The sequence below is a fragment of the Myxocyprinus asiaticus genome, chromosome 20, assembly GCF_019703515.2.
Source record: "Myxocyprinus asiaticus isolate MX2 ecotype Aquarium Trade chromosome 20, UBuf_Myxa_2, whole genome shotgun sequence".
Classification (NCBI taxonomy): Eukaryota; Metazoa; Chordata; class Actinopteri; order Cypriniformes; family Catostomidae; genus Myxocyprinus; species Myxocyprinus asiaticus.
This window is the reverse complement of record NC_059363.1, coordinates 17,759,374-17,784,419: the sequence shown is the minus strand read 5'-3', so window position 1 is coordinate 17,784,419 and position 25,046 is coordinate 17,759,374. Positions and strand designations below refer to the sequence as shown.

The 25,046-nt window shown below is 38.0% G+C and overlaps 3 protein-coding genes across 3 annotated transcripts in view; 1 reads left to right on the top strand and 2 right to left on the bottom strand.

Annotated features, from left to right (window-relative positions):
* The window catches only part of LOC127410798 (WD repeat-containing protein 43-like), a 37,005-nt gene extending 21,011 nt beyond the window's left edge, over positions 1-15,994 (bottom strand). Inside the window, exons 1-6 of the mRNA XM_051646003.1 lie at positions 15,758-15,994; positions 14,376-14,510; positions 10,265-10,386; positions 8,315-8,435; positions 8,093-8,211; positions 5,549-5,651 (exon numbers count right to left, since the gene is read on the bottom strand). Of these exons, the coding sequence (XP_051501963.1) occupies positions 5,549-5,651; positions 8,093-8,211; positions 8,315-8,435; positions 10,265-10,386; positions 14,376-14,510; positions 15,758-15,958 (801 nt within the window). The 5' untranslated portion in view covers positions 15,959-15,994. The remainder of the gene's footprint in view (positions 1-5,548; positions 5,652-8,092; positions 8,212-8,314; positions 8,436-10,264; positions 10,387-14,375; positions 14,511-15,757) is intronic.
* Positions 15,995-18,143: 2,149 nt separating this feature from the next.
* Positions 18,144-21,942, top strand: LOC127411528 (tRNA (adenine(58)-N(1))-methyltransferase, mitochondrial-like). The gene is made up of 7 exons (XM_051647182.1): positions 18,144-19,194; positions 19,312-19,414; positions 19,634-19,824; positions 20,040-20,131; positions 20,283-20,479; positions 21,277-21,360; positions 21,595-21,942. The coding sequence occupies exons 1-7, from the start codon at positions 18,463-18,465 to the stop codon at positions 21,627-21,629; spliced, it is 1,434 nt and encodes a 477-aa protein (XP_051503142.1). The 5' UTR covers positions 18,144-18,462; the 3' UTR covers positions 21,630-21,942.
* Positions 21,943-22,066: 124 nt separating this feature from the next.
* On the bottom strand, positions 22,067-24,440 carry LOC127411529 (speedy protein A-like). Its single transcript, XM_051647183.1, has 6 exons — positions 23,705-24,440; positions 23,537-23,595; positions 23,364-23,449; positions 22,966-23,137; positions 22,448-22,748; positions 22,067-22,212 (listed from the first exon to the last, which is right to left on the bottom strand). The coding sequence occupies exons 1-6, from the start codon at positions 23,898-23,900 to the stop codon at positions 22,151-22,153; spliced, it is 876 nt and encodes a 291-aa protein (XP_051503143.1). The 5' UTR covers positions 23,901-24,440; the 3' UTR covers positions 22,067-22,150.
* Between the last annotated feature and the right edge of the window lie 606 nt (positions 24,441-25,046).

Here is a 25,046-nt window from a genome sequence, read left to right as displayed (position 1 = left end):
CTTGAAAATGCCAGTCGGTACTGTTTAATCACTTAAGAAGTGGAAAATTCAGGAATCTCTTGATACCAAGCCATGGTCAGGTAGACCAAGAAAGATTTCAGTCACAACTGCCAGAAGAATTGTTCGGGATACAAAGAAAAACCCACAGGTAACCTCAGGAGAAATACAGGCAGCTCTGGAAAAAGACGGTGTGATTGTTTCAAGGAGCACAATACGACGATACTTGAACAAAAATGAGCTGCATGGTCGAGTTGCCAGAAAGAAGCCTTTACTGCACCAATGCCACAAAAAAGCCCGGTTACAATATGCTCAACAACACCTTGACATGCCTCACAGCTTCTGGCACACTGTAATTTGGAGTGACGAGACCAAAACAGAGCTTTATGGTCACAACCATAAGCGCTATGTTTGGAGAGGGGTCAACAAGGCCTATAGTGAAAAGAATACCATCCCCACTGTGAAGCATGGTGGTGGCTCACTGATGTTTTGGGGGTGTGTGAGCTCTAAAGGCATGGGGAATCTTGTGAAAATTGATGGCAAGATGAATGCAGCATATTATCAGAAAATACTGGCAGACAACTTGCATTCTTCTGCACGAAAGCTGAGCATGGGACACTCTTGGACTTTCCAGCATGACAATGACCCTAAGCACAAGGCCAGGTTGGCCCTCCAGTGGTTACAGCAGAAAAAGGTGAAGGTTCTGGAGTGGCTATCACAGTCTCCTGATCTTAATATCATCAAGCCACTCTGGAGAGATCTCAAATGTGTGGTTCATGCAAGACGACCAAAGACTTTGCATGACTTGGAGGCATTTTGCCAAGACGAATAGGCAGCTATACCACCTGCAAGAGTTTGGGGTCTCATAGACTATTATTACAAAAGACTGCACACTGTCATTAATGCTAAAGGGGGCAATACACAGTATTAAGAACTAAGGGTATGCAGACTTTTGAACGGATCATTTAATTTTTTTCTTTGTTGCCATGTTTTGTTTTATGATTGTGCCATTCTGTTATAACCTACGGTTGAATATGAATCCCATAAGAAATAAAAGAAATGTGTTTTGCCTGCTCACTCATGTTTTCTTTAAAAATAGTACAAAGGGGCAGTTTTAACTGTTCATGAGATGGATAGCCTGGGGGAAAAAACTGTTCCTGTGCCTGACGGTTCTGGTGCTCAGAGCGCTGAAGCGTTGGCCAGAAGGCAACAGTTCAAAAAAGGTAGTGGGCAGGGTAAGTGGGATCCAGAGTGATTTTTCCAGCCTTTTTCCTCACTCTGGAAGTGCATAGTTCTTGAAGGGAGGGCAGGGAGCAACCAATAATCTTCTCAGCAGTCCGAACTGTCCTTTGTAGTCTTCCGATACCCGATTTCGTAGCTGAACCAAACCAGACAGTTACAGAAGTGCAGAGGACAGACTCAATGACTGCCAAGTAGAAATGTATCAGCAGCGCCTGTGGCAGGTTGGACTTCCTCAACTGACGGAGGAAGTACAACCTCTGCTGGGCCTTTTTCACAATTGAGTCAATGTGTGTCTCCCACTTCAGGTCCTGTGAGATGGTAGTGCCCAGGAACCTGAATGACTCCACTGCTGCCACAGTGCTGTTTAGAATGGTGAGAGGGGACATTGTTGGGGGGTTCCTCCTAAAGTCCACAATCATCTCCACCGTTTTGAGCGTGTTCAGCTCAAGGTTGTTTTGACTACACCAGACAGCCAGCTGTTTAACCTCCCTTCTGTAAGCAGACTTATTGTCATCTTGGATGAGGCCGATAACAGTGTCGTCTGCAAACTTCAGGAGCTTGACAGAGGGGTCCTTGGGCGATGCAGTCGTTGGTGTAGAGGGAGAATAGTGGGGAGAGCACACATCCCTGGGGGGCACCAGTGCTGATTGTACAGGATTGGTGTATAAAGATTGGCATTATTGTATAAAGGCTTCAAATACGTTGTCAGAAGGAATCCCCATAGCGATTCTCGCAATGTCTCGTTCCCTTCATCTCAGGGAACCGAGGTTACATGTGTAACCGAAGACGATTTTTAAAAAGTTTAAAAATGTGATAATGATAAACAAATTATTAAAAAATACACTTTCAAATACTTTGACAGGTTCTGTTCAATTCTATTGCTTTTTCTGCACCTGATGAGCCTGAATGTAGCCCACAATTTTTGAAGACTTATTTGTTTGGGATCTTTTCTTATAGAGAAATGCATGCGAGTAACTCCTATTTAAATTGAACATTTATATTGGGAATTAAAGAACTTTATGATGAGAAATTGCGCATTTTTCGCAAACATTTTTCAAAAAAAATTACATACTTTGTATTTAAGCGTTACTATATTGAATAGAGACTATATTAAATCGTGAACCTCATATCGTACATAGAATTGAATCGTGAGATAACCATATCGTCCCACCCCTAATGAACATTCACACTGACTGTTAAAACAAATGCTTAAAGGAATAGTTCACCCAAAAATGAAAATTTGCTGATAATTTACTCACCATAAGGCCATCCAAGATGTATCTGAGTTTCTGTCTTCCTCAAAACAGAATTTAAGACTTTTAGGATTTAATTTCAGGACTCCTCCTCTAAACAATTCAAGTGAATGTACTACACGTTCCAAAATGCATATTTAGGGTGAATCAAAATAATCCACACGACTCCAGTCGACAAATAAAGGTCTTCTGAACCCAAACGGTTGATTATTTTTAGAAACAAAACAATACTTATATACTTTTTAACTACTAATGTTTACTTCCGTACATCTGTGACGTGCGCTCATGAGGGATGACGTAAGCTCGTTGGTAAGGTCACACATCACTTGGAGGAGTCAGGAAGCGCGTCATTGTTTATATTGTTTTTTTTATTATTATTTGGAAATGATTTTTATTTTATTTTATATTGTTTTTAAATTTTTTTGTTTGTGAACGGCACAAGTTTCTCTTGTAAACAATGACGCGCTTCCTGACTCCTCCACGCGATGTGTGACCTTACCAACGAGCTCACGTCATCCCTCTCATGAGCACAGGTCACAGAGATGTACAGAAGCGAAAATTTGTAGTTAAAAAGTATAGAAGTATTGTTTTGTTTCTAAAAATAAATCAACCATTTGCGTTCAGAAGAACTTTGTCGACTGGAGTCGTGTGGATTATTTTGATGCACCCTAAATATGTATTTTGACCGTCAAAAAATGGAGTACATTCACTCATTGAAACTCAAGATACATCTTGGATGGCCTGAGGGTGAGTAAATTTTTGGGTGAACTATTCCTTTAATTGTATCTTATTGCCATGTACATCTACTTGTTTTTAATTTGTTCAAAACCCTTAAATGTGATGACATTTGAATGCTCCAAGAGTCTATAAATGCATACAATAAAATAAAAAGCTTGGGATTTAAACCTGATGCTGAAGGCACTCACAAGCCCCCCGTTTGAACCACTGGAATTTGTTGAGTTGCGTGTGCTTTCTAGAAGATTGCACTCATAGTGGCATAAATATTTATTGTAGCTAATAAAAAAAAAAAAGTTTTAAATATTGATCCATTTCTTACACCTAGAGTTTCGCTTCAGAGGCCAGTTCAACCACTGGAAACGTATAGATTATTTTTATGATGGCTATATGTGCTTTTTTGAGATTCAAAAAGTTGGCACCCATTCACTTGCATTGTATGGACCTACAGAGCTAAAATATTCTTCTAAAAAAATCTTCATTTGTGTTCTGCTGAATCAAGACAGTCATACAAATCCGGGATGGCATGAGGGTGAGAAAATTGAGAATTTTCAGTTTTGGGTGAACTATCCCTTTAAGGTACGTAAAGGTGATACAAAGACAAAGGTGTTGTGATATATTTCATATTAGATATGAGAACTCATACAAGATTAAATGCATAAGGCAAAAAATGCAGATATCTGAAATAAATTATAAAGACCATCCACATTCCCGATCGACACGCTCGCTGAAAAATAATAAAACAAATAAAAAACACGTGATTCGGCGCAAATGTTTGCACGAGGTGTGAATGGCTTGTAAGGCATCCATTGTTTCCATTCAAAATGTTAATCGAGATGAGAACTTGAATTTTTGCAGCGATTTTTGGTGTGCATAGGTCTTTATTTGAGCTGTAGGTTGTTTAAAATTTTGTTTACTGGGATTACAGGGTTTAAGGGCATTACGTCGTCATGGCAAAGTTGTTGTCAAATTGGATTTAATTTTAGAAAGAAAAGGTTAGGTCTATCAAAAATATTTTTTTTGCAGTGTGTAAGAACAGACCAGCAAGCAAATGTTTCAGCCTATAGCTTTCTTCAGTGCTCACCATATAAACAACAACTCATCCGTTTTGTAAATACATGATTAGAGATTGAGACCAGCTGATCTTGATCGAAAACAGAAAAACTATTATAATTCTAGTGCATAATACATGTTTTGTTTTGCCAATATATAACAGGGGACAGGAACAGATTATAATATATACAATATGTGTAGCTTTGCAGGTCATCAAAACACATTGTATATATAATAATCTGTACCTGTCCGGTTATATATTGGCAAAACAAAACGTGCATTACGCACTAGAATTTTTGAACACAAGTGCCATCAGGAGGCAAGAACACATCTATTTTTTCATCATTTTGATTCTTCTACTCATTACTCTTCAGATTTGAAGTTTCTGGGCATCGAGAGGGTCCCTCCTCATAGGAGAGGGGGATAAAGAGAAGAAATTGTTACAAAGAGAGGCCTTCTGTATTTTTGAGTTGTAATCTCTAGCTTTCAATGGCATGAATGAAGAGATGGATCTTGCTTGTTTTCTCTAATTAAATTTCTTATATTGATATCTGTTCTGCTTCTTTGTTCTGTACTGCTTTTGTTAAAACTTTGTTGAAGTCTCTGTAATTTAGTGTTGTTTTCTCAATTAAGCTCAGCTGGTCTCAATCTCTAATCATGTGTCTACAAAAGGGATGAGTTGTTTATGTGGTGAGCACTGAAGAAAGCTATGGGCTGAATCGTTTGCTCGCTGGTCTGTTTTTAACTTAAACACATACACTTTTTCACTATGCAAGTTGAAAAATATATATATATATATATTTTTGATAGACTTTTTTTTCAATCTGTTTGTCATTCAGTGTGCGGACTGCATCTCGTGGATTTTGGATAACATTTTCTGCTTCTATGTACCTTGAGTTATACAAGTCTTGAGCGCAACAATTCCTTCTACTCCGAAAGAAAAGGTTAGAAAGCTATTTTAAATCACACTAAAAATTGTTAACATGCATATTGTTTACGTCTTGTTGCTATACTTATGAAACAGTGAGTATTTTTTTGTACGGATCAGCCCCATTAACTTCTTTTGTAAATGCCTCACTGCAACCCAGATTTTTGCTTTTTTTAATTTATTTTTTTTTTTTTAAAAGCAGAGACAAGTCAAAATTATTATTATTTTATTTTTTTGTGGTCATCAACATTATGCCACAAATGTTGATTGAGCTCATCTTGTATTGAACCTGGAATAACCCTTAAAAAAATAAAAAACAAACAAATGCCTAAACTCTCACCTCATCTTTGCTGTTGGAAGTCTGAAGGTCTATGTGTTGGGGTTCATCTGTCAGAGTAAAAGACACCACAGAGTTCTTGTCTTTGCCATCAGACCGCACCTGCCTGAGCAGCACAAAGGGAACTTGATCAGACATTAAAGCCTCAAATTTCTACAGAATCCATTTTTTGTTTTGTTTTTACAATTCAGCTCCAATTCAACTTTTACACGTGTATCCACCAGAGAATTTTACAGTTTTTTTTAAACAAAAAGTTCTGCAGAATCCCAAAAATGCGCATTCTAGCTACAAGTCATTAGCTGTGTGTAAGCTCCTCCAAACATTTATGGCTACAGTTAAGTGTTTCCCCTTTATGCATTTTGCAGCGGTGCTGCGCCACTGCTGAATTATGAGCGCTGCTCTTGGGATTTCACATGGCTAATTTAATTTTCTTTTTTTATCCCGTTTTCTCCAAATTTGGAATGCCCAATTCCCACTACTTAGTAGATCCTTGTGGTGGTGCGGTTGCTCACCTCAATCCGGGTGGCAGAGGACAAGCCTCAGTTGACTCCGCTTCTGAGACAGTCAATCCGCACATCTTATCACGTGGCTCGTCGTGCATCGCACCACAGAGACTCCGCATGTGGAGGCTCATGCTACTCTCCACGATCCACGCACAACTTACCACGCACCCCATTGAGCGCAAGAACCACTAATCACGACCACGAGGAGGTTACTCCATATGACTTTCCCCTCCCTAGCAACCGGGCCAATTTGGTTGCTTAGGGGACCTGGCTGGAGTCACTCAGCACACCCTGGATTCAAACTCGTGACTCCAGGAGTGGTATTCAGCGTCAATACTCGCTGAGCTACCCAGGCCCTCTGCTAATTTAATATTCTTGATGAAACATAACGCTTGCCAGCCCCAGTCAGCTGTGCGCTTTCTACACAGTGAAAGGGACCCCACAACACACAAATTCACGTACTTACTCGGTGACATCACCGCATAACGTGTCAAACTCACTTCATTTCAAGTGGCCCGCCAGCTCTTTTCTGAAACATAGGATGGCAGGGGATCGCAACATTTCACTGAACAATCAGTTAGCGCTTTCCTCATTAATATAAATGAGTCTTTCCCTGTCATCTGTATATTTTGGAACACATTTTTCTCGATTCAAAAGCGAAATGAAACAGCGCTACACGGATCAATTATCAACACGACTTCATAGCAGCGCGAGGGCAAAGCAGGTAATTCTCGGACAGGTCTCAACCGCACAGACTGTTTTAAATGTACTTGTGAACCAGTGAGATGCGCGGCGGGGATTGCGAAACCCGTTTGAATGCGGTACAGAATTGTCTGTTGCAAAACTCTTATGTCTGAGTTATGAAACTATAAAACAAACAGCCTCCACGTTCTAAATGGCAGTGAGAAAGAAAACAGGAGAAAACAAATTAGAAGGCTTTTCAATTCTCAGATCACAACGCTTACAAAACCTTACCATGGATTTACTGTAGTAACACTAATTGTACAGTATTATCTATGGTAGTTATGGCAGAAAATCTTTCTAAATGTATTTAGACAGCTGTTTTGTTCATTACAAAAATGCCATAGTTCTTTATATAGAAACCATAGTTACTAACCATGGTAGTGGTTTTATGGTTATCATGAACTACTACAAATATCATTGTTAAAACTATGGACACTATGGAAGAAATATGGTGCATTTTCATAATTATGGACCAAGCAATCAGTTTTCCATCTGTACTCTTGTAATGCTCTCTGATTGTTGGGAAATATAAGTTGTTTTGTTTGCCTTCAGAAATTCTAAGAGATGACTGTTGTTTTATCAGTAGGAGCCTGATGAAAGGAATCTGTAAAGAAGACCCAACTTATTCACACTGTCAAGAATATTTCAATTTAAGCCATATAAAAATTAAGTGTTCATTTTTTCCACAGACGTTACTGTTGTTAATATCATAATTTTTATCTGCATCCCCACCAAAATCAATACTGTACTGTCAAATGTGCATATCAATGCACTTAACATGTAATATTATTTACATGGGTGCTACCAAAGCAGGTGCTGGTGCCATATTTTCAATGGGCCCTTTGAAGGCACAAATAAACCCTGATGTGGCCCAGGCTGAAATTGAGTTCGACACCCGTTTTAATCTATTCTTCGACCAGCAAGCGTTAATACGGGTCCAGTGTCGTGGGCGCGCGCACAACAGCACAGCTACTGAGGAAAATCCTAGGGGAAACACTGCAGTTTATCATCAACTAAGGTTGGTTTCTAATACCAACATAAGATTATCCATCTAATGATTAATTTACAGAAACAAATGAGCTTAAGTCTGGCAACAGTTTATCTTTATTACTTTGTTTGCCAGCACAAGCAACTATCACTTTGGAAGTAGATCAATTAAATGATGCTGATTTGCACTTAAGTTCATTTGGTTCTATAGTCTGGACACCAATATTGGTCACAATTCTCAATAATTTGTTTATTTCTGTGTGCGGTGTACAGTTAGAAACACCAAACTGAAAACATTCTAAACAAAACATACCACACACTCAGGAGCCTGTCGTGAGCCGCCCCTGACAGGAAGTACAGTCCGTTACTGTCTGGGGGTCGTGTTGTGGCGAAGCACAGGGTCGTTACCATGGTAGAGTGACCTGTAAATTTCTGCAAATTGGAGAAAATCGCTTTGTCAAAATCTGTGATAAAGTGTTGCCTGTTCAAAATGTACATCACATCTGAGTCTTCATCAATCATCTTCTAATCTCACCCTGTATACTTCTTTAGTCTCCAGGTTCCACATCTTGATGGTCATTCCAGCAGAGAGCAGCAGCTCTCCATCTGGACTTATACACAGGCTGCTGACCGCTGATCTGTCTGCCTTCCATTTGCTGAATGCATGGGGAAAAAAAACACTGAGTTTGTTTGTGAGATCACATAAAACAATTTCATGCAGAAAACAGCATGAAACAACCCATAGTCAAAATTCAACACAACACTAGCCTAGTTTCCATCCAATTTTCGCGCTATTGTTATCTTTTTTTTGCTAAATTTGCCGTCTTCTGCCGGTTTCCATTCAAATGGCCTTTTATCGATAAAAATGGTGTGTGATGACATCATGCCTAAAAAAAAAAAACACTTTTTGGTTTAGCGCAAAAGAAATCTGCCCTGAACCTGTTTCCAAACAGAAATGTGTGTTTATCGCGAATTCGCCTGCCAGATGTCCCTAATTTTTTTTTCCTCCTAAGTTTTGGTAAAATGGGGAGAGTATTGAGACAATTCATTTAAATTAGACAGATTACTGTAATTTTAATTTCACAAATAAAAGCAATCAGAAGATGAGGAATTGCAATCAAAAGTGAGCAGTTGCCCTTCTGGTAGGACTGTAATATTGGTCCTGATGTTGCGCCTATCGCAGGTTGCCACCGGTTCCGACCCGAAAGCGAATTGTCATGGCCCTGTTCAAGCTGGAAACCTGCACCAAGTAGTGGGGGAAACTTTCAGTCTTAAGTTTAAGGACCATCCATCAATGTGTATATGCTGTGTGCACAGCTATTAAAGAAACATTGATGCGGTGTAATAACAGGGTTTACATATGATATATTCCTGATATTCAATAGGCTATCTTGAACAATCATCTAATCTAAAGCATCACCATCACAACTGCATTATGTCCCGCATATTTGTCCAGCAACTTTTAACAACAAACTGAACTTGTTATTTAAAATTAATTTTAGCATCATAATGCAATTGACATTTTCTGATGAAGCTCAGCAAATGTGATCCGAGGTAAAGAGGGTTAGATTTAAAATATTTAAAAGTTTTAAAATGTTCAAAAGCTCGTTTTCTGAAAGTGAACTCAGTATTGGACAAATAGTCCTGATAGTTTATAGTCTTGAAAAAAGCACAGAACATTCTGATAATTTAATTCAGTCAACTTTTTTCCACCTACAGAACAGGGTACGGCTAATTTAAGTTTGTGTAAAGGCATATATAGGTTTAAAAATATAATTTTTTTAATTTGGAAATGTATTTAATTTAGTACAGGGAATTGTGCCAGCATTTTTTCAAAAGTAAGCTAAACAATAATTTATTATAATTGGGCTGTTAGTGTTTCAAAGAAAAAAATCACACTGATGCTTTTCTCTTAGCATTGTGTATTTATTTGTAATTTAAAACCTCTTTGTGCACAGAAATAATATGTTTTTTTGTATTGTGGGCTAATTAGGTGACTGCCGTCTATTATTTTCAGTGGTGTGGAAAAGCAACTTTAATAAATAAACGGATGTCTACCGCGATTAAATTAATCGCAAACAGTGGCCATTAATTTGATCTCCGTGCACTTGTCAATGTGCATGATTTGAGATATTTGTGTTGGCACTCCTGGAAGCTCATGTTTGCAGTGATCGGATCTTTATGCCGTTCAGATCAATCCATAATCACGTACAATAAACTGGCTTTCAAGAATGTATACCTTGTCCTCATGTTTAACACAGGCTAACGATTGGGTCAAATTAGGTCATGACACACATGACAAATTCTCGACAAAGTGTTTCCAAACCAGTTTTTCGTGACATTTGAAGTATCGACAGAGTTTATGTGCTACAGTTAAACGGAAAATTATTATGTCGACACTTGTGAAATTTTAGTGATAATTTGCGTTACCATCAGCTTTATTTTGATGCGCAAAAAATCCTTGGATGGAAATGTAGTTACTTACCAGCTAACTTTTCCTGTCTGCAGGTCCCACTCTGCTATGTGTGTGTCATCTGAGCCACTGTACAATACAGAGCTGTCTGGATGCCACTGGATGCTGTTAACTGGTCCACTGTGTTCTCCATCCTGACAAGGTAAGATGCCATATTAATGGTATAGTTCACCCAAATAGGAAATGGTCATTATCCTCTTGTTCTCTTTTGTGAACACAAACAAGATGTTAAGCAGTATGTTAGTCACTGAACACTTTCATTGCATTTTTTTTTCTCCATATGATGAAAGTGAATGGTGTCGAAGGCTGTCATTCTGTTTAGGGATGCACCGATACCACTTTTTCTCTTCCGAACCGATTTAGATATTGGAAATCTCAGTATCGGCTGATACCGATCCCAAGCCGATACCAGTGTTGTTTTTTTTTTAGCATAATCAGTTTAGAATATCTTTACATTATTGTGTGGAACTAATTGGGAGTACTCTTTATTATGTAAAGTAACAAAAACCCCTAACAACATTATTTCAATATAAATGTATAGCTTATTAAGAAACACTTTATTATTAACTAGTATACTGGATAATGAAGCAGCAAAATTAACAGTAATTCCAGTCTTCAAGTCTTCAGTAGAAAATAAACCAGTGTTTTATTTTTGCCTTTGTTCTCTCTTTTTTTCCAAAAATGTTTCAACTTGCATCTAGACTTTAAAGGATTCAGATCTCTTTTTTTGTTCAATTTAGTTGTAAGACATCAGTCCATTTTTCATTCACACAGTTATTTTTTGGAACCCATTCAACTTAAATATTGTTATACATTGTAAACAAATACCAATGATGACAATAATAATAATAATAACAAATTGTTTTTAATATTATTGACTTTTAATTTTAAATACAACAGTCATATATTTAAATCGTGCACTTTTTAAACCCTCACGCTTTTATTTTAACATTCTAAACTCTCCAGGAAGTCCTGTATGTGTCCGTTTGTAGGCAAGTTCACAGTAGTTTACAAACTTCTTATTCAAAATCTGGTAAGATGCACCTCCGGCGCCGTTCTAAATGCATATAAGTGAACCAAACTATTGAGCATCTACACCTGAGATGCTATTCTTCAGTAGCGCTCAAATATTGCACACCGCTGTGAAGGCTAAAAATAGCCGCGAGTGTGTGTGTGTAGACAGAGCAGGGCCATTCAATAATGCACTGGGGCTGCACGTGCATACTATACCTTTTGTGATTCACAGAGCTATCGCACGTCTTCCAAGTGGCTTTGAATAAAATGCATGAGTCATATGAACTACTTTAATGGTGTTTTTATGGTTCTTTTATGTTTTTTGGAGCTTGACAGTAACGAACTTGACTAACATACAGTATCGGATTTGGATCGGGCTCATCGAACTGATACCAGATCCGTCTAAAACTTCAGTATCGGAGCCAATACCGATCCAGGTATCGGATCGGTGCATCCCTAATTCTGTTTAATATATTTTGTGTTCCATGGAATAAATGTTTGGAAGAACACGATTATAGAATTTTTATTTTCATATTATCCTTTAACATTCTTTAATATTATAAGAAATCACTCACAGCTGTCAGACTAAATTGCACACACAGCAACCTCACTTGCAAGTCGGCTTATATTCTCAGCTGTTCTTTTTTTTTTTTTTAAGAAGCCTAGGGCATGTTTAAGTGCAAAACATTTTTGACCAGAAAAAATTTAACTGAATTAAGTGATAAACTGCTATATCACCCAGGCCAACTAATTGGTTAGGAGTATGGTCTGATATCCATGCCTGTTTGGCTGATTAAAGGGATAGGTATAGAAAAATTTAAAATCTGTCTGCATCTCTTTTTGTATTCCACAGAAGAAAGTCAAGTTTGAAACATGGTGAAAAAATCATGAAAATTTGTTTTTTTTTTTTTTTTTGTGAACTATCCCTTTAGCAAATGGTGGTTCCCCCTGTGCCAGTCGTCATATCTACCAACATTTTTAATGGGTAATGCACATTTAAAAAATATTTGTACATTTGGATAAAAAATAAGTGTAAATTAAATATTCAACATATTTGTAGATGCATTCCAAGTTTAGAAAACTCTGACCTGCGAATCTGGATGACGAGAAGACATGTAACCTACAAAAGATTGGAACGTCATGCACTGAGCTCTTGGCTCAATTCAAAGAATCCATATTTCAATTACATATTTTTATTGTTGCAGGAAAGGGAGTAGACATTAGTGATGTGCAAGACAAGTCAACTAAACGGTATTGATGCTGCTAGTTGACACTGTAATTACTAGTCGGACAATATTTTTTCCCATTCAATATTTATACACATTTATGTTTGGTTTTATATTTTTACAAAGGATGTGCTTAAATTACTGTCATGTTAATGTTACATTTTAAGTATAATTAATAATACAATTAGGATATCTAGAGAAGATGTAAACAAAGTTTCATTTCACCTCAGGCCGTGCATGCTTCTTCCCTCTCTTACTCGCGGTGCGCGCAGGACAATGTCCTCACGCAAGACGAGTAGATTTGGCTTACCTGATCTTATTTTCAACAATGTCCTGACTGTTTTCAAATGTTAATTAACTTGGTGAATTCCATTTAGAACAGGCTATTGGTTGACCTCTTGGTCCTGCACATTCAATTGTTTTCAATAAATATGCCTGTATCCACGGTTACAGGCAGATTTACAGGTATAATGTTGATTCAGTGAATGAGTGTCATGTTCTACATTTAATGTACAATGATCGTAATGCAAGGCAAGCACATCGCAGATAAATGTCCCTTTTCAGAAGAATTTAGTGTCAGATTCAACTGACACACAATGTTCACAAAAACACAATGTTTTTTTTAATGTTTTCTGAGGGTTTCATACTTTGACTAATCGCCTCATTTTCGTTTAAACATCAGTGAAATTAGTCATTCCGCACATCCCTAGTAGACGTGTTAACATTTTGAAAATAATTTGTTATTTGTGATTTATTATTTAATAACCCAGAAGCACTCATGCACGACAACATCTCCTGTTTCAGTGCGGCATCCGCAATAATTTCGCAAGCTCAAAGTCTAGACCAGCCCTTAATTTTCAAGAATCGGGGTACTTGAGCAGATTCAAAGTGGTCACCCAGTAACTATAGGGTAACCAAGATACAAATACCAAGATCCAAAACACTACTATCACCATTGTAACAATTCACTTGTTTTCTCAATGCATCGATTACTAATTCTGCCAATTTATACATATCGATCTTGAAATATGATTTTTGAATCGAGAATAGTCAGTGTTGGTCAATAATCGATTTAAAATGCTAAAAATTGGATGAATCGCTATTCGAAAAGAAAACGGTGTACAATATTTTAAAATATATAATATTTAATTAGTTACATGTGCATCATGGAGACGTATGTGTAGTTCTCTATAGCGCCCTCATTGCTCTTTGAGCTTTGACGTAGTAAAATACGCTCAAAGCAGTGAACAGCTGCCAACTCATTACGTGGCCACTACTGAAATAAAATGCTTTCTTTGTGGGGAAACATAGCCATTATTTTCTGTAAGATAAGTAGTGCCATTTTACTGGTATCACTGTTTAGTTGGGGGCTTAACAAGAAGAAAACATTGAAGCTAAAATCATCAAGTTGATGCTTTTTTCTTTTCCTTATTTGTATAATAGTCCTTGAGAAAACAATGTAGTCATATGATGATTCTTTAATAATGTCAGTATTACGATTGTTTAACTGATTTGGGGGTTCCCATGGTCATGGAAAACCTAGAAATGACAGGGCAATTTAAAATTGTTTTCCAGGCCTGGAAAATTCATGCAAATTAATAATCTCGAAAAATCTTGGAATATTTTAAACAGTGAAATATGGAATACTTTTGTAGTTATGAATGTTTGAATTTGCAAAAACGCAGAATTTGCAAAAAATAGTTTTGAATCAAACTGACAACCTATCAATCGTGAATCGAATCGCTTTAACCCAAAGACTCTTACCACTACTCGCCAAGGAATTATTCCATATCTCTGTAATCAGGTTAATGAAAATGACTTGGGATACAGAGATTTCCAAATGGCAAGCAACCCAGGATGTGTTATCTACAACTATTTCTTACCAGAGTGCAGTGCAGGTCTCCCTTCACTGTACTGTAGATGAGGACTGACCCAGCACCAGTGCCCAGTGCCAACAGATCTGACTGCTCAGCTGCCTGTCTGGCTTCACATTTCCTCCTCTTCCTCTGTGGCACTTCCTAACAAACACACACACAGAAAGATACACTGTTTCCATCATTTATTAGGATTCATCCTGACTTTTAGAGTAACACTAGTCTTGTCTTGTGTGCAGAGATGACATTAACATGACACTTCTTGTAATATATACTTTTTAGCTAGTCTTTTCTAGGTCAGCTTTTTTACTAAAATGTTCAATATCACAAACCAAAAGAACTATAATATGTTATTTCTGGCTTATAACGTTTTTTTAAACAGCCTCTCTTCCCCCCTCTGGTCAAAACGGTTAAAGGATGACTTTATCCGACACAATACTAGGATAAACGACTGTGTCGTTCTCTATATTATGATTATCCGCAATTTACTTTTAATCACGAGCTTCCAGTTCACGCAGTGATTTGACAGAAACTTTACTGAACAGTTTCACCAGCTATGTGACCATTGCTGGGTTTCCATCCAAAATGTTTCGCATTTCTAAAAAAATCGACTTAAGAAAATACGAATTGTTGCACGTTTCCATCAATTTGCGAATAAACCATTTCCATCACCTTAATATGCATTTTAACTAATGCGACTAATAAACTTTAACAACTCTAGAAAATTCACCTCCTCCTAGCGCATTACATTTCAAGCGCATTTAGAAAGTTTATTCGCATATCAAGAGTTTCCATTAAGGTTTTTATATGCGCATGAAAACTGTTGGATGGAAACCCACTTCATGTGTTAGATCACTGAAGACTATACAACCATTATACAACTCTACAGATTAAATACAACACTAACGACTAAAACATAGAGCATTACAAAGCATTTACACGCAGACTGATGTAATGCAATGATTATTTACTGTAAAAAAAAAATTGTGTAAATGCACCATTTTAGGCCACAACAACTTGTTCTGAATGTGTTATTAGCAACAGACAATCAACAAATGATTATAACTATGTTCTCTAGCCCCAATGTACACATGCAGTCGAACTGCCGAGCTTAGTTTAGCGAAATTGAAGGTTTTATGTTGAATTCTATGATGTATCATCGCGGCCTGTTACTGCACATGTGCCCACACGCAACATGTGCGCAGCTCTATCCATCACCGCAGCACTAAAGCAAGCGGAGTATATATTCCGAAACGACTCGCGTTCAGTTCTGTGACCAAAATAAGTAGAATGCACAGACAAAGCGATATCGGAGCTGAAGGCCGTGTAGCGGTGTGCTGTGTTACCCACAGGCCGAATCCCCCCACTGCCCCCCGGACCCAGTGCGCTACCTGAGCCGTTCGGCACGGTCCCCATGTCACACATGTACAGGCTGCACTTAGGTGCGCGGAAGGCACGTATTCCTGCTGTAGAGTTTTGCTGTCGGTATTCCAGATCCGCAATCGTCCGTCTTGTGCGCAGAGGGCCAGAAACTGCCGCGATTTGGGGCTGAAGGAGCAGGGTAGCGCAACTCGGCCTCCATCTGCCGCCATCTTACCATTCCGCGTGCGTTCGTCAGCTCTACGGGAAACACGTGTGAAAGGGATGGTTGCAAAGCGCGCATGCGCACATGCATACAGGATTTTATGGGCGTGCCATTAATGTTTTTAACCAATCGCTAGCAGATACGGAACTTTCATTCTCTTGTTTTGCTCTTCATTTGAACTTTTATCTGTACAATAAACAATAATTCAGAATTAATTTTCCCTTTTTATTTCTTATTCAATAAACATAAATATTATAAATGTTTTATAATTCTGCATATTACAAATTTTACATCAAGATATGTGTAAAAATACTTGGAGGACAAAAAAAAAAATAGAAAAAATATAGCTGCAAGCGATGACGGGCCGAAGCACCATGGGTCCATTCCACCCAGTGGCTTTCGGAAAACAATGCAAGGTGGACACATGCATTTGGCATTTGACACTATTCTAAACAATTTTGAAGCAATTTGGGCAAATATAAGAGGACTATTTTAAAGGCTGTTGTAAGAGCCACACTTCCTGCTGCCAGGTGGTGGCGCTATGACCGTGACCCAAAATAGTCAAATCCATGTGATTAGCCCCCAAGGGTAAACATACATCTCAATTTTGATCTAAATCACACATTGCACACAGAAGACAAGACACACTTCCTGTTTCCCATTTTTTGCCATTAATTTAATGCCTCGCCATGGCAACACCGTTTGATTTATCAAAAATCTGTTCACAATTTAGCATCTTCAATGTCTTTGCATAATGTTGTCTAAATGTGGTGGTGACAGTCTCATGGAGGAGTGTTTAAAAGTTCAGAGACTGCAATTTAAAAAAATCCAAATGGCTGACTTCCTGTTGGGCAGAGCTAATAATTATAATTATGAAAGTTGTCTGGCTTAATGAGAACTGTATATGTACCAATTTTGGTGACAGTAGGTGAAAATGGGGGTGCTACAGAGGCCGTCTTACACGCCCATTTTAAAGGGGGCACTACAGCGTATATAATAATAATCCTTAGAAGAAAAATAGGGCCTCTGCACTTTCAGTGCTTGGGCCCTAAAAAGAAAATTGTAGGGGGGACATAATAGTATGTAAAACAAAATGAAGTAAATGTACAAAAAGTACATATATAGTTCAAATAAACACTTTCTAAAGCTCACCAATATTCAAAGTCTTATTTCAAAGTTATTTATATTTAAATTTGGTAAGAATTATAATTATATTAATAAGATTTAAAAAATGCATCTTCTTTTGGTAAAGCACAAATTATATTTTCCTACAACCACCAAAAAAGGGGGTCTTAAACACTGAATCTCATTAATTACACCACAATGCAACTGCATGAATGCAATGTCAAAATAAATGCAAAGTAGTTTCATGGTTGTCATGGCAGAAAACATTTAATATAAAAATAAAAAAACAACAGTCAGTATTTATATCTTTTTTGAATTTCTGTAAATAATGACACTGTATAGAATCAGTGTATAAGTTTAAAAGTCACCTTATTAACCTGGTTTCTGTAATGGTACTTCTAGGGTAGATGGTGGATTTGTAACCATATTTTTTTTTCTCAATGCATAATCATTTTTCCATTTAAAAAAGAGTTCCAATATTATATAAATTCAGAATTCGGTTATTGTGAGGCTTTAGCAAAATATTTATATTGACTGAGTTTTATATAAAACATATTTATATCCTAAACGTATGACCTAATCAAAATTAGAAAAGACCTGTAGCTGTTGTGTACAGAGATAAAGATATAGAGATATAAAGATAGAAATATATTGTTTTAGATTATATTAGTATAATAATAGTGTATATTGATATTATTTTAGTACCTTTAATTGGCACCTTATTCTAATTATATTTTTATTGTTTAGTGCTTAATTATTATTATTCTCTATACTTATTTTCATTGCTCGTTGTGTGTATTGTTGCTTTGGCAATATTGTATGTAAACACAATCTTGCAAAGTAATTTGAAATTGGAAATACAGAGATGAACATGTACATGCCATGGCATTTCTATTTAAAAGATAAAAAACGATTCTTTTTTGTAAGAGAAACTTGCCCAGATAAAGCTATTTTCAACATCAATAAAGTGCTGTTATAAATAAGAGTAAAGCGCTCCATCTGCCGATGACCAGGTGGTAAAGCATCTGCCAGTGACGTCTGAAATATTTATTTTCATCATGGCGCTGCCCTGTGAGAATCACGCTGCTTTCCAGTGACGTCCTGTTATCTGTACAGGGCTTCGCAGTTAATTGACATAAGTTAAGTTTCCTCTTACGTTTGTATTCTGACACTATTTTGAATCCGGTCGTTTGAAATTACCATCTAACTTTGTTTGACTGTATTTTATAAAGGCTATTGTGATCTACAGAGGTTAAAGTGATTGCAGTGAAAGACATGATGCACAATATGTCAGCTGCTCCACACAATCTGAAGTTTTGATCAGTGTCAAGTAGCTACTGTGTTTGTTGACCATCTTCATCCTTCAGTCCTACTAAGTCATAAACTATGACAGTTGGACTACATTTGGGTTTCTCCTTTATAACTCGTAAATTTGTCAGAGTTTGTGTCATCTGTTTGGAGAGACATAATGTGGTTCGAGTTAAACCATTTATCAGTGGTCTGAGGAGCTTTGGGACTGACCCGAATGATTCTGATAGAGACAACAGTGGCTCAGATGCATCAGTGACACCTGCTTCCACATTCCCACAGTTCTCTCAGAGAGCTTCTTTATTTGGTAGACGTCGACCTTTGTCCCCACTGGAGCGGGTCAGTCAGCTGTTACCTGAAGACAGTCTGAGTCAGGAAGTTTGGGATCTGCGAGACACTAGAAACACAGATTTGCAAAATATAGAAAAGAGAGGAAGTGATGTGGAACAGGGCATTCAAGGGAAGGAGAGAGAGGATGCAACTTCTCATGTACAGGTGACATTAGAACCGCAAGGCTCTTTTGCTTCACATCATGTGTGTGTCCCTGCGGAAAGGCCTATATTATTTGGAGAGACTCTGCTTGCTGAATACCGTCGAAACAGACGTTTAGAGTTCCGGAAGATGTTCCAACTTCAGGAGGGGCTGAAGCTCCATAGTAATTGGGGATTAATACCTCATGAACACATGGAAGGGCGTCCTTCTGGAAGCGTTCTGCACACTTCAATGGGAATCCCAATTCTTATTCGCCGACCTAGCCTGGAGGAGTTCACCCTCTTCATGAAGAGAGGGCCAGCTATTGCATATCCTAAAGTAAGAAATCAATATCACAAAACAGCAGTCATCTATATATTTGTGAATCTGTAAAATCTGCACTTTGTTTTCATGTATGATTAAAAAGAGTTTAACAGACCCTCCTTTCCTTTGCAGGATGCCAGTGCAATGTTAACCATGATGGATGTCACTGAAGGAGATTGTGTTCTGGAATCAGGATCTGGGTCTGGTGCTATGAGCCTCTTCCTGTCCAGGGCAGGTTTGTGATACTATTTCTGATAGATATGCATCAGCAGCAATGTAATGATGGATCACCTGTCTGTGAATCTGACCTCAGTTGCTAAACAGTATTGTCCTGCACATGTACTGTATATATCTATACACTGATCTAGGCATACTATAGCAATACATCCCTCTGAAATGATCTTTGTATTCAGTGTTCAAGTTGCAATATACATATATATGTTTGTGTCATCAGTGGGCTCTAAAGGAAGTGTTTTGAGTGTGGAGATTCGGGAGGACCATCACAGACGTGCTGTATTAAACTACCAGCGCTGGTGCTCCTCGTGGATCCTTCAGCGAGGGGAGGAATGGCCTGACAATGTCCACTTTTACCATGGTGACCTCATATCTGCCAGCTCTCTTCTAGCTGGACGGGGTTTTAACTCGGTAAAGAGCCAAATGTTCTTTATTATATCAGAATCATTTGCTATCTACAAAAGAGTGATTTTTAAAAGGTGGCCTTCAACTGGCTGATCAAAGTTAGAGCAGTAACTTGCAGGCCAAAAACTGTGGAGTGAAATTCTGTTTACTCACTGCATTGTGTATTGGAGAGGAACAAGTGTGGTGAAGTTTTTTTGTTTTTTTTTTCTTTTGCATGTTAGATTGCCCTGGATATGGTTAATCCCCATTTGGCTTTACCTGCTGTGGTACCTCACCTCCATCCTGGATCTGTGTGTGCTGTCTATCAAGCAAAGTAATGCAAACTCTAACATATCAATGTAAACTGCACAGCTTGCAAATGTAAGGTTGTTTAAGAGTCAGGTTGCTTGGTCAAGAAGCTGAATTCATTTGTTTGAAAAGTTACCATTGATATAGCAATGTAACTGATTTCTTGTGTGTTTTAGTATTACACAGGTCATTGATCTGATGGAGGGTCTGCGATGCTCTAAACTTCCTCTGGTGTGCGAACGCATTGTTGAGGTTCAGTACAGGGATTGGCTTGTTGCCCCATCGCTCAAAAAAGATGGCACATTTAACAGACGAAAAGCCCCTAGGGAAGATGATGATGATAATGAATATGAACCCAGTGAAGATGCTGAAGGTGAGATGATATAGCAATATATTTCCTCAGATGTTTACACGGTTCTTAAAGGGATAGTTCACCCAGAAAAGAAAATGTTCTCATCATTTACTCATCCTAATGCTGTCCCAGATATGTATGACTTTCTTTCTTCTGATAAAAACACAACGTTTTTGAGAAGAGTATTTCAGCTCTGTGGGTCCATACAATGCAAGTGAATGGGTCCCAAAATTTTGAAGCTCCAAAATGCACATAAAGACATCATAAAAGTAATCCATAGGACTCCAGTGGTTAAATATGTATCTTCAGAAACAGATGAATATTTTAATCCTTTTTTACTATAAATACTCCTCCCTTCCCAGTAGTTGGTGATATGCATGAAGCAAGCAAATTGCCCAAAGTGAAAGTGGAGATTTATAGTAAAAAAATGTCATCTGTTTTTACCCACACCTATCATATTGCTTCTGAAGACATGGATTAAATCACTTTTTATGCTGCCTTTGTGCTTTTTTGACCTTCAGAGTTTTGGCTACCATTCACTTGCATTGTATGGCCCAACAGAGCTGCGATATTCTTCTAAAAATCTTAGTTTGTGTTCAGTAGAAAAAAGTCAAACACCTCTGGGATGGCAAGAGGATGAGTAAATTAGAAAATATTCATTGTGGGGTGAACTATTCCTTTAAATTTTGTTTCACTGCATGTGCAGGGATGCTGGAGCCTTTTACAAACACATATTTCACATGCATTACACAAACAGAAATATGTGTGCAAATCAATCCTGTTTAGAATCAAACTCAGGATAACCATATGTGTTAAAGGGGATCGGACACGGGCAGATCTAGTGCCGTTCGGAGATGTTCCATACATTGCACGTCCTCATCCGGAACAGACAGGCCATACAGGTGAGTTATAGCAAAGACCTTTGCAATGCACTACAATACCTAAGCAGGCATTTCAGCAGCAATATTGCATTGATTCAGTTGATACCGATCTGCGTTGTCCTTCACATCTGTTGTGTGTAATGTGATAGCTGAGCATGTATGTAAAAAGGACATTGCATGTGATTGTGAGTCAATGCATATTTAAGCATTCTGTTTAAATGTATGATTTTCATGCCATGTTGTAATTCTTTTCAGCCTTCCTTGTAAAATTACGAAAGATCTTGAAGTAGCTGTTCCACACATTAAATGTGTGTACAAGAGGACAAAAAATTTCAACACTTCAACTGCTTTTTTTTTTCTTTTTTCAATTAATAAGCTTCTACAATAAATCATTTGCTTTTTGTTATACATTTTTCCTTTCCTGCTTTGAGTATTTCAAAGCATAAAATAAATAGTGGCTGTCTAATAATCTGCTTCACTCATGGGATTTTCATGTGTTTGTTTATTCATATTTATGTTTCAGTCAGGTGTTGTACTTGTTTCATTAAGAGATTCACTTAATGCAGCAAATCCTTTCAGTAATAATAAACCAGTTAACATTTACATTTACTGTATGTCTAAGAGACTTCCCCTGAATAAAATAAAGGGCTGATTTAGATGTCCAGAGAAATGAAGTATTTTGTACAACAATAAGGAATAATGATTGTTACATTATAAATTACATAACCCTACTCATTCAAATACTGTACAACATAAGGTCAGTTTAGAGACTAAAGTGCCTCTGAAGTAGTCAGTTTGTCATGCAATTCAGCTACTCCTCACTGATCCAGTCCATCGAATTATCTCGACACATTTCACTGGTCACATCACCTCCTGTAAACAAGAATAAGAGACTCCAATGACAAATATTTCTAAGGAAGGACATTGTCAGCTGAGGCCATGGTAAACGTTTGGGCAGCACAACAGAAAAATGCGTATCGTATCAGATCTTAACAGGATTATTTGGTATCCTGAAATATTACAACATCAAACATGGGTGCACAACCTGGTGAAGCCCATAAATTGATCATTTCCATTTTTTCACCACAAGAGGGAATCATACACTCACCTGCTCTATTTGAGAAGTTACAGGTGCCCTGAGCCTTTGACATCTTACTAGATCTACAAGAAGTTTGGGACTTTTGTGGGTTAGTCTCTAGGGGCACAGATGAAGAGCGGGTGCTAGCAGAGGATGGACGATGTGGGGGATGAGAAGAGGTCTTGGCACATAGAGAACAAGTCTCTGGAGAACCAGAGGGCCCACGGGGAATGAGGATCTCCTCCCGGTTTCGGTCCTGTCTCTGAGCTCCACTGTGATGTTCTGAACGCTCCCGCTGCCAGATGAAGTGAGATGGCACGATAGCCATTACCTGTAAACACGCGTAAGTTGTGAGCATCACAAAGCTAAACAACCACGCAAGTGATAACGATATTAAGGCGATCAGAGATGGTATGTCACAAGGCTGAAATATTTGATGAGCTGTATGATGGACTGATCAGATTCATCAACTTGTAAAAAACACTTCAGAATGTTCAGGAAGCACTTCGTAGAGTGGACATCTGTCTGAGAGGGAGAGCTGTATATACCTCCTCACAGCTTCGTCTGCTGACAGCAGCTCGGTACTCTATGCGTGCCCACAGTTGGTCTTTTTGCCTCAGGAATCGAGGGAAATTTTTCCTCCAGCTCTTTCCAAGAGCCCAGGGAAAGATCTCATACTTCATCTCCTCCTCATCCTCTTCCATCGTGTTTGCCAGATAACTGCAATAGAAAAAATTCAGTGCTTCGTTTCAAGGCATTATAGCTGAGTATTCACAGCATAAATATAATGGCAGGGTTTCTTCAGAAATATATACGAGTGTTGATTCCACTCCAAATAAAGCATCAGACCCAAAACACAATACAGTGAAATGCTTTTAAATGAACATCTTTTCAAGCTCAAGTCCAACCCTACAGAACATCCACATGCAAACAACAATAAACTCACAGGGCAATGAAGAAATTCATTCTGTTGTGTTCACTGACACTGAAACGAGCCCTCCTGAAGTACACAAACGCCATAGCCAGCAAATACTAGAACAATTTACAAACACTGAGATTTAGCAACAGAGACACATATACACGTTTCTAAAATCACAAACCTAGCAGATTGCATCTTACCTTGTCTGTAAGTTTGCAGCAGCAGTCCATCCACAGAAAATCCTGTATCAGATCATCATCTGAGCAGACAGCAAATCACAGAATACTGGCATTAGATTAGAGCTAAACTCAGGTGTAATAATCATTATGTAAATAATGTTTCATGAGCAGAAGTTTTGCTGAACCCACCGAACAGTCTGAAAAAGGAGGCCATCTCCTGCCTCTGGATCAGCAAGGTCGGGCCCGCCGTCTGCTTGCGCTGCTGCTGACAGGCGTCAGGCTGCTTCCGGCCAGCTTGGTTCGGTTTCGGTCTCCGCTGGCCTCTCCGGATTTGCAGACCGTGAGCCGGGGCGGATTCGGTCCACGCACGGCTCAGTTTAATCATGTCTCTCCAAAATCACCCGAGATTACAGGACTTTGTATCCGCCGCGTAAGTATTAATGCTGAAGCGAAATAGCTTTAAAAAATATGTTAGTAGGAATGGCTTAATTTGAGTTCTCTGATGTGTTGTTTCTAGTCTCAGACTGCTGCTAAATTCATTACAACTGTGCTTTTAAACTAGCTAAATCTCGGCGAAATCAGCCAGCATCAGTTAAAGAACAAAATAGATTTGAACAATCATATCCGACATAAATTAAAGCGCAAATATTTGTATACTGCAATTTATGTGGTTATGGTGGCTTTTGGTCGAATATGAACGAGTTTTGCGTTTCTGTTTTATCCTTTACCACAACTTTACCTCAGTTTAAAAACCCGCGACTCGGTAATGACACGCGCCCTTAGGTAAGTCCTTATATCGACCACCGGCGCAGGTAAGATTTAGTATTAACTGATGTGTCATTTTTGTACATGAGGATTAAAAAGAAATTAACAATTTAAACCTCTCAATATGGAAGTCTCGCGCACGAGCGCCTACTCTTTCTCAGGCAGCGCGGGAATTCTGTCATCAGTCACATGGTCATTTCAATCAGAGGTGGGAGAACACGTGTTACCGTATGATAGATAAGATAAAATTATCTTATTCTGATTACTTTATTCTGTTCACAAAATGATGTATTTACAAGATGTATTCTGTATTCAGTGTTGCAGACTGGTGTAGGAACAGAACCAGAGAAATATCCCACAGTAGCATTAAGGGGCACGTTTATGATTTCTGAGGCCCCATGCAACCGACCAAGCTGGGGCCCCATTTTGAAACTTTTTGCTTAAAAAAATTACATAACATTTATTTTAAATCATAATTTTTAATTTATCCTATCAACCATTGTAGCCAAGTACATTCAAAATGTTTAATGAAATAAAAATCTAATTAAAGGTAATTAATGCATATTTTCCAGTTTTTCCACAGTACAGTAATAAAAATAAAAGCAATATTTACCTACATACATTTATACAAACATTTTTTTGAACAGGGTGTGCAAAATCTACTACTTCACCCAGTAACATTTTGGAATTCAGTTGTTATTTATTAATTTTATAAACCAACATTTATTTATTGTTGTCCAGTTAGTAATTATAATATGATACAGTA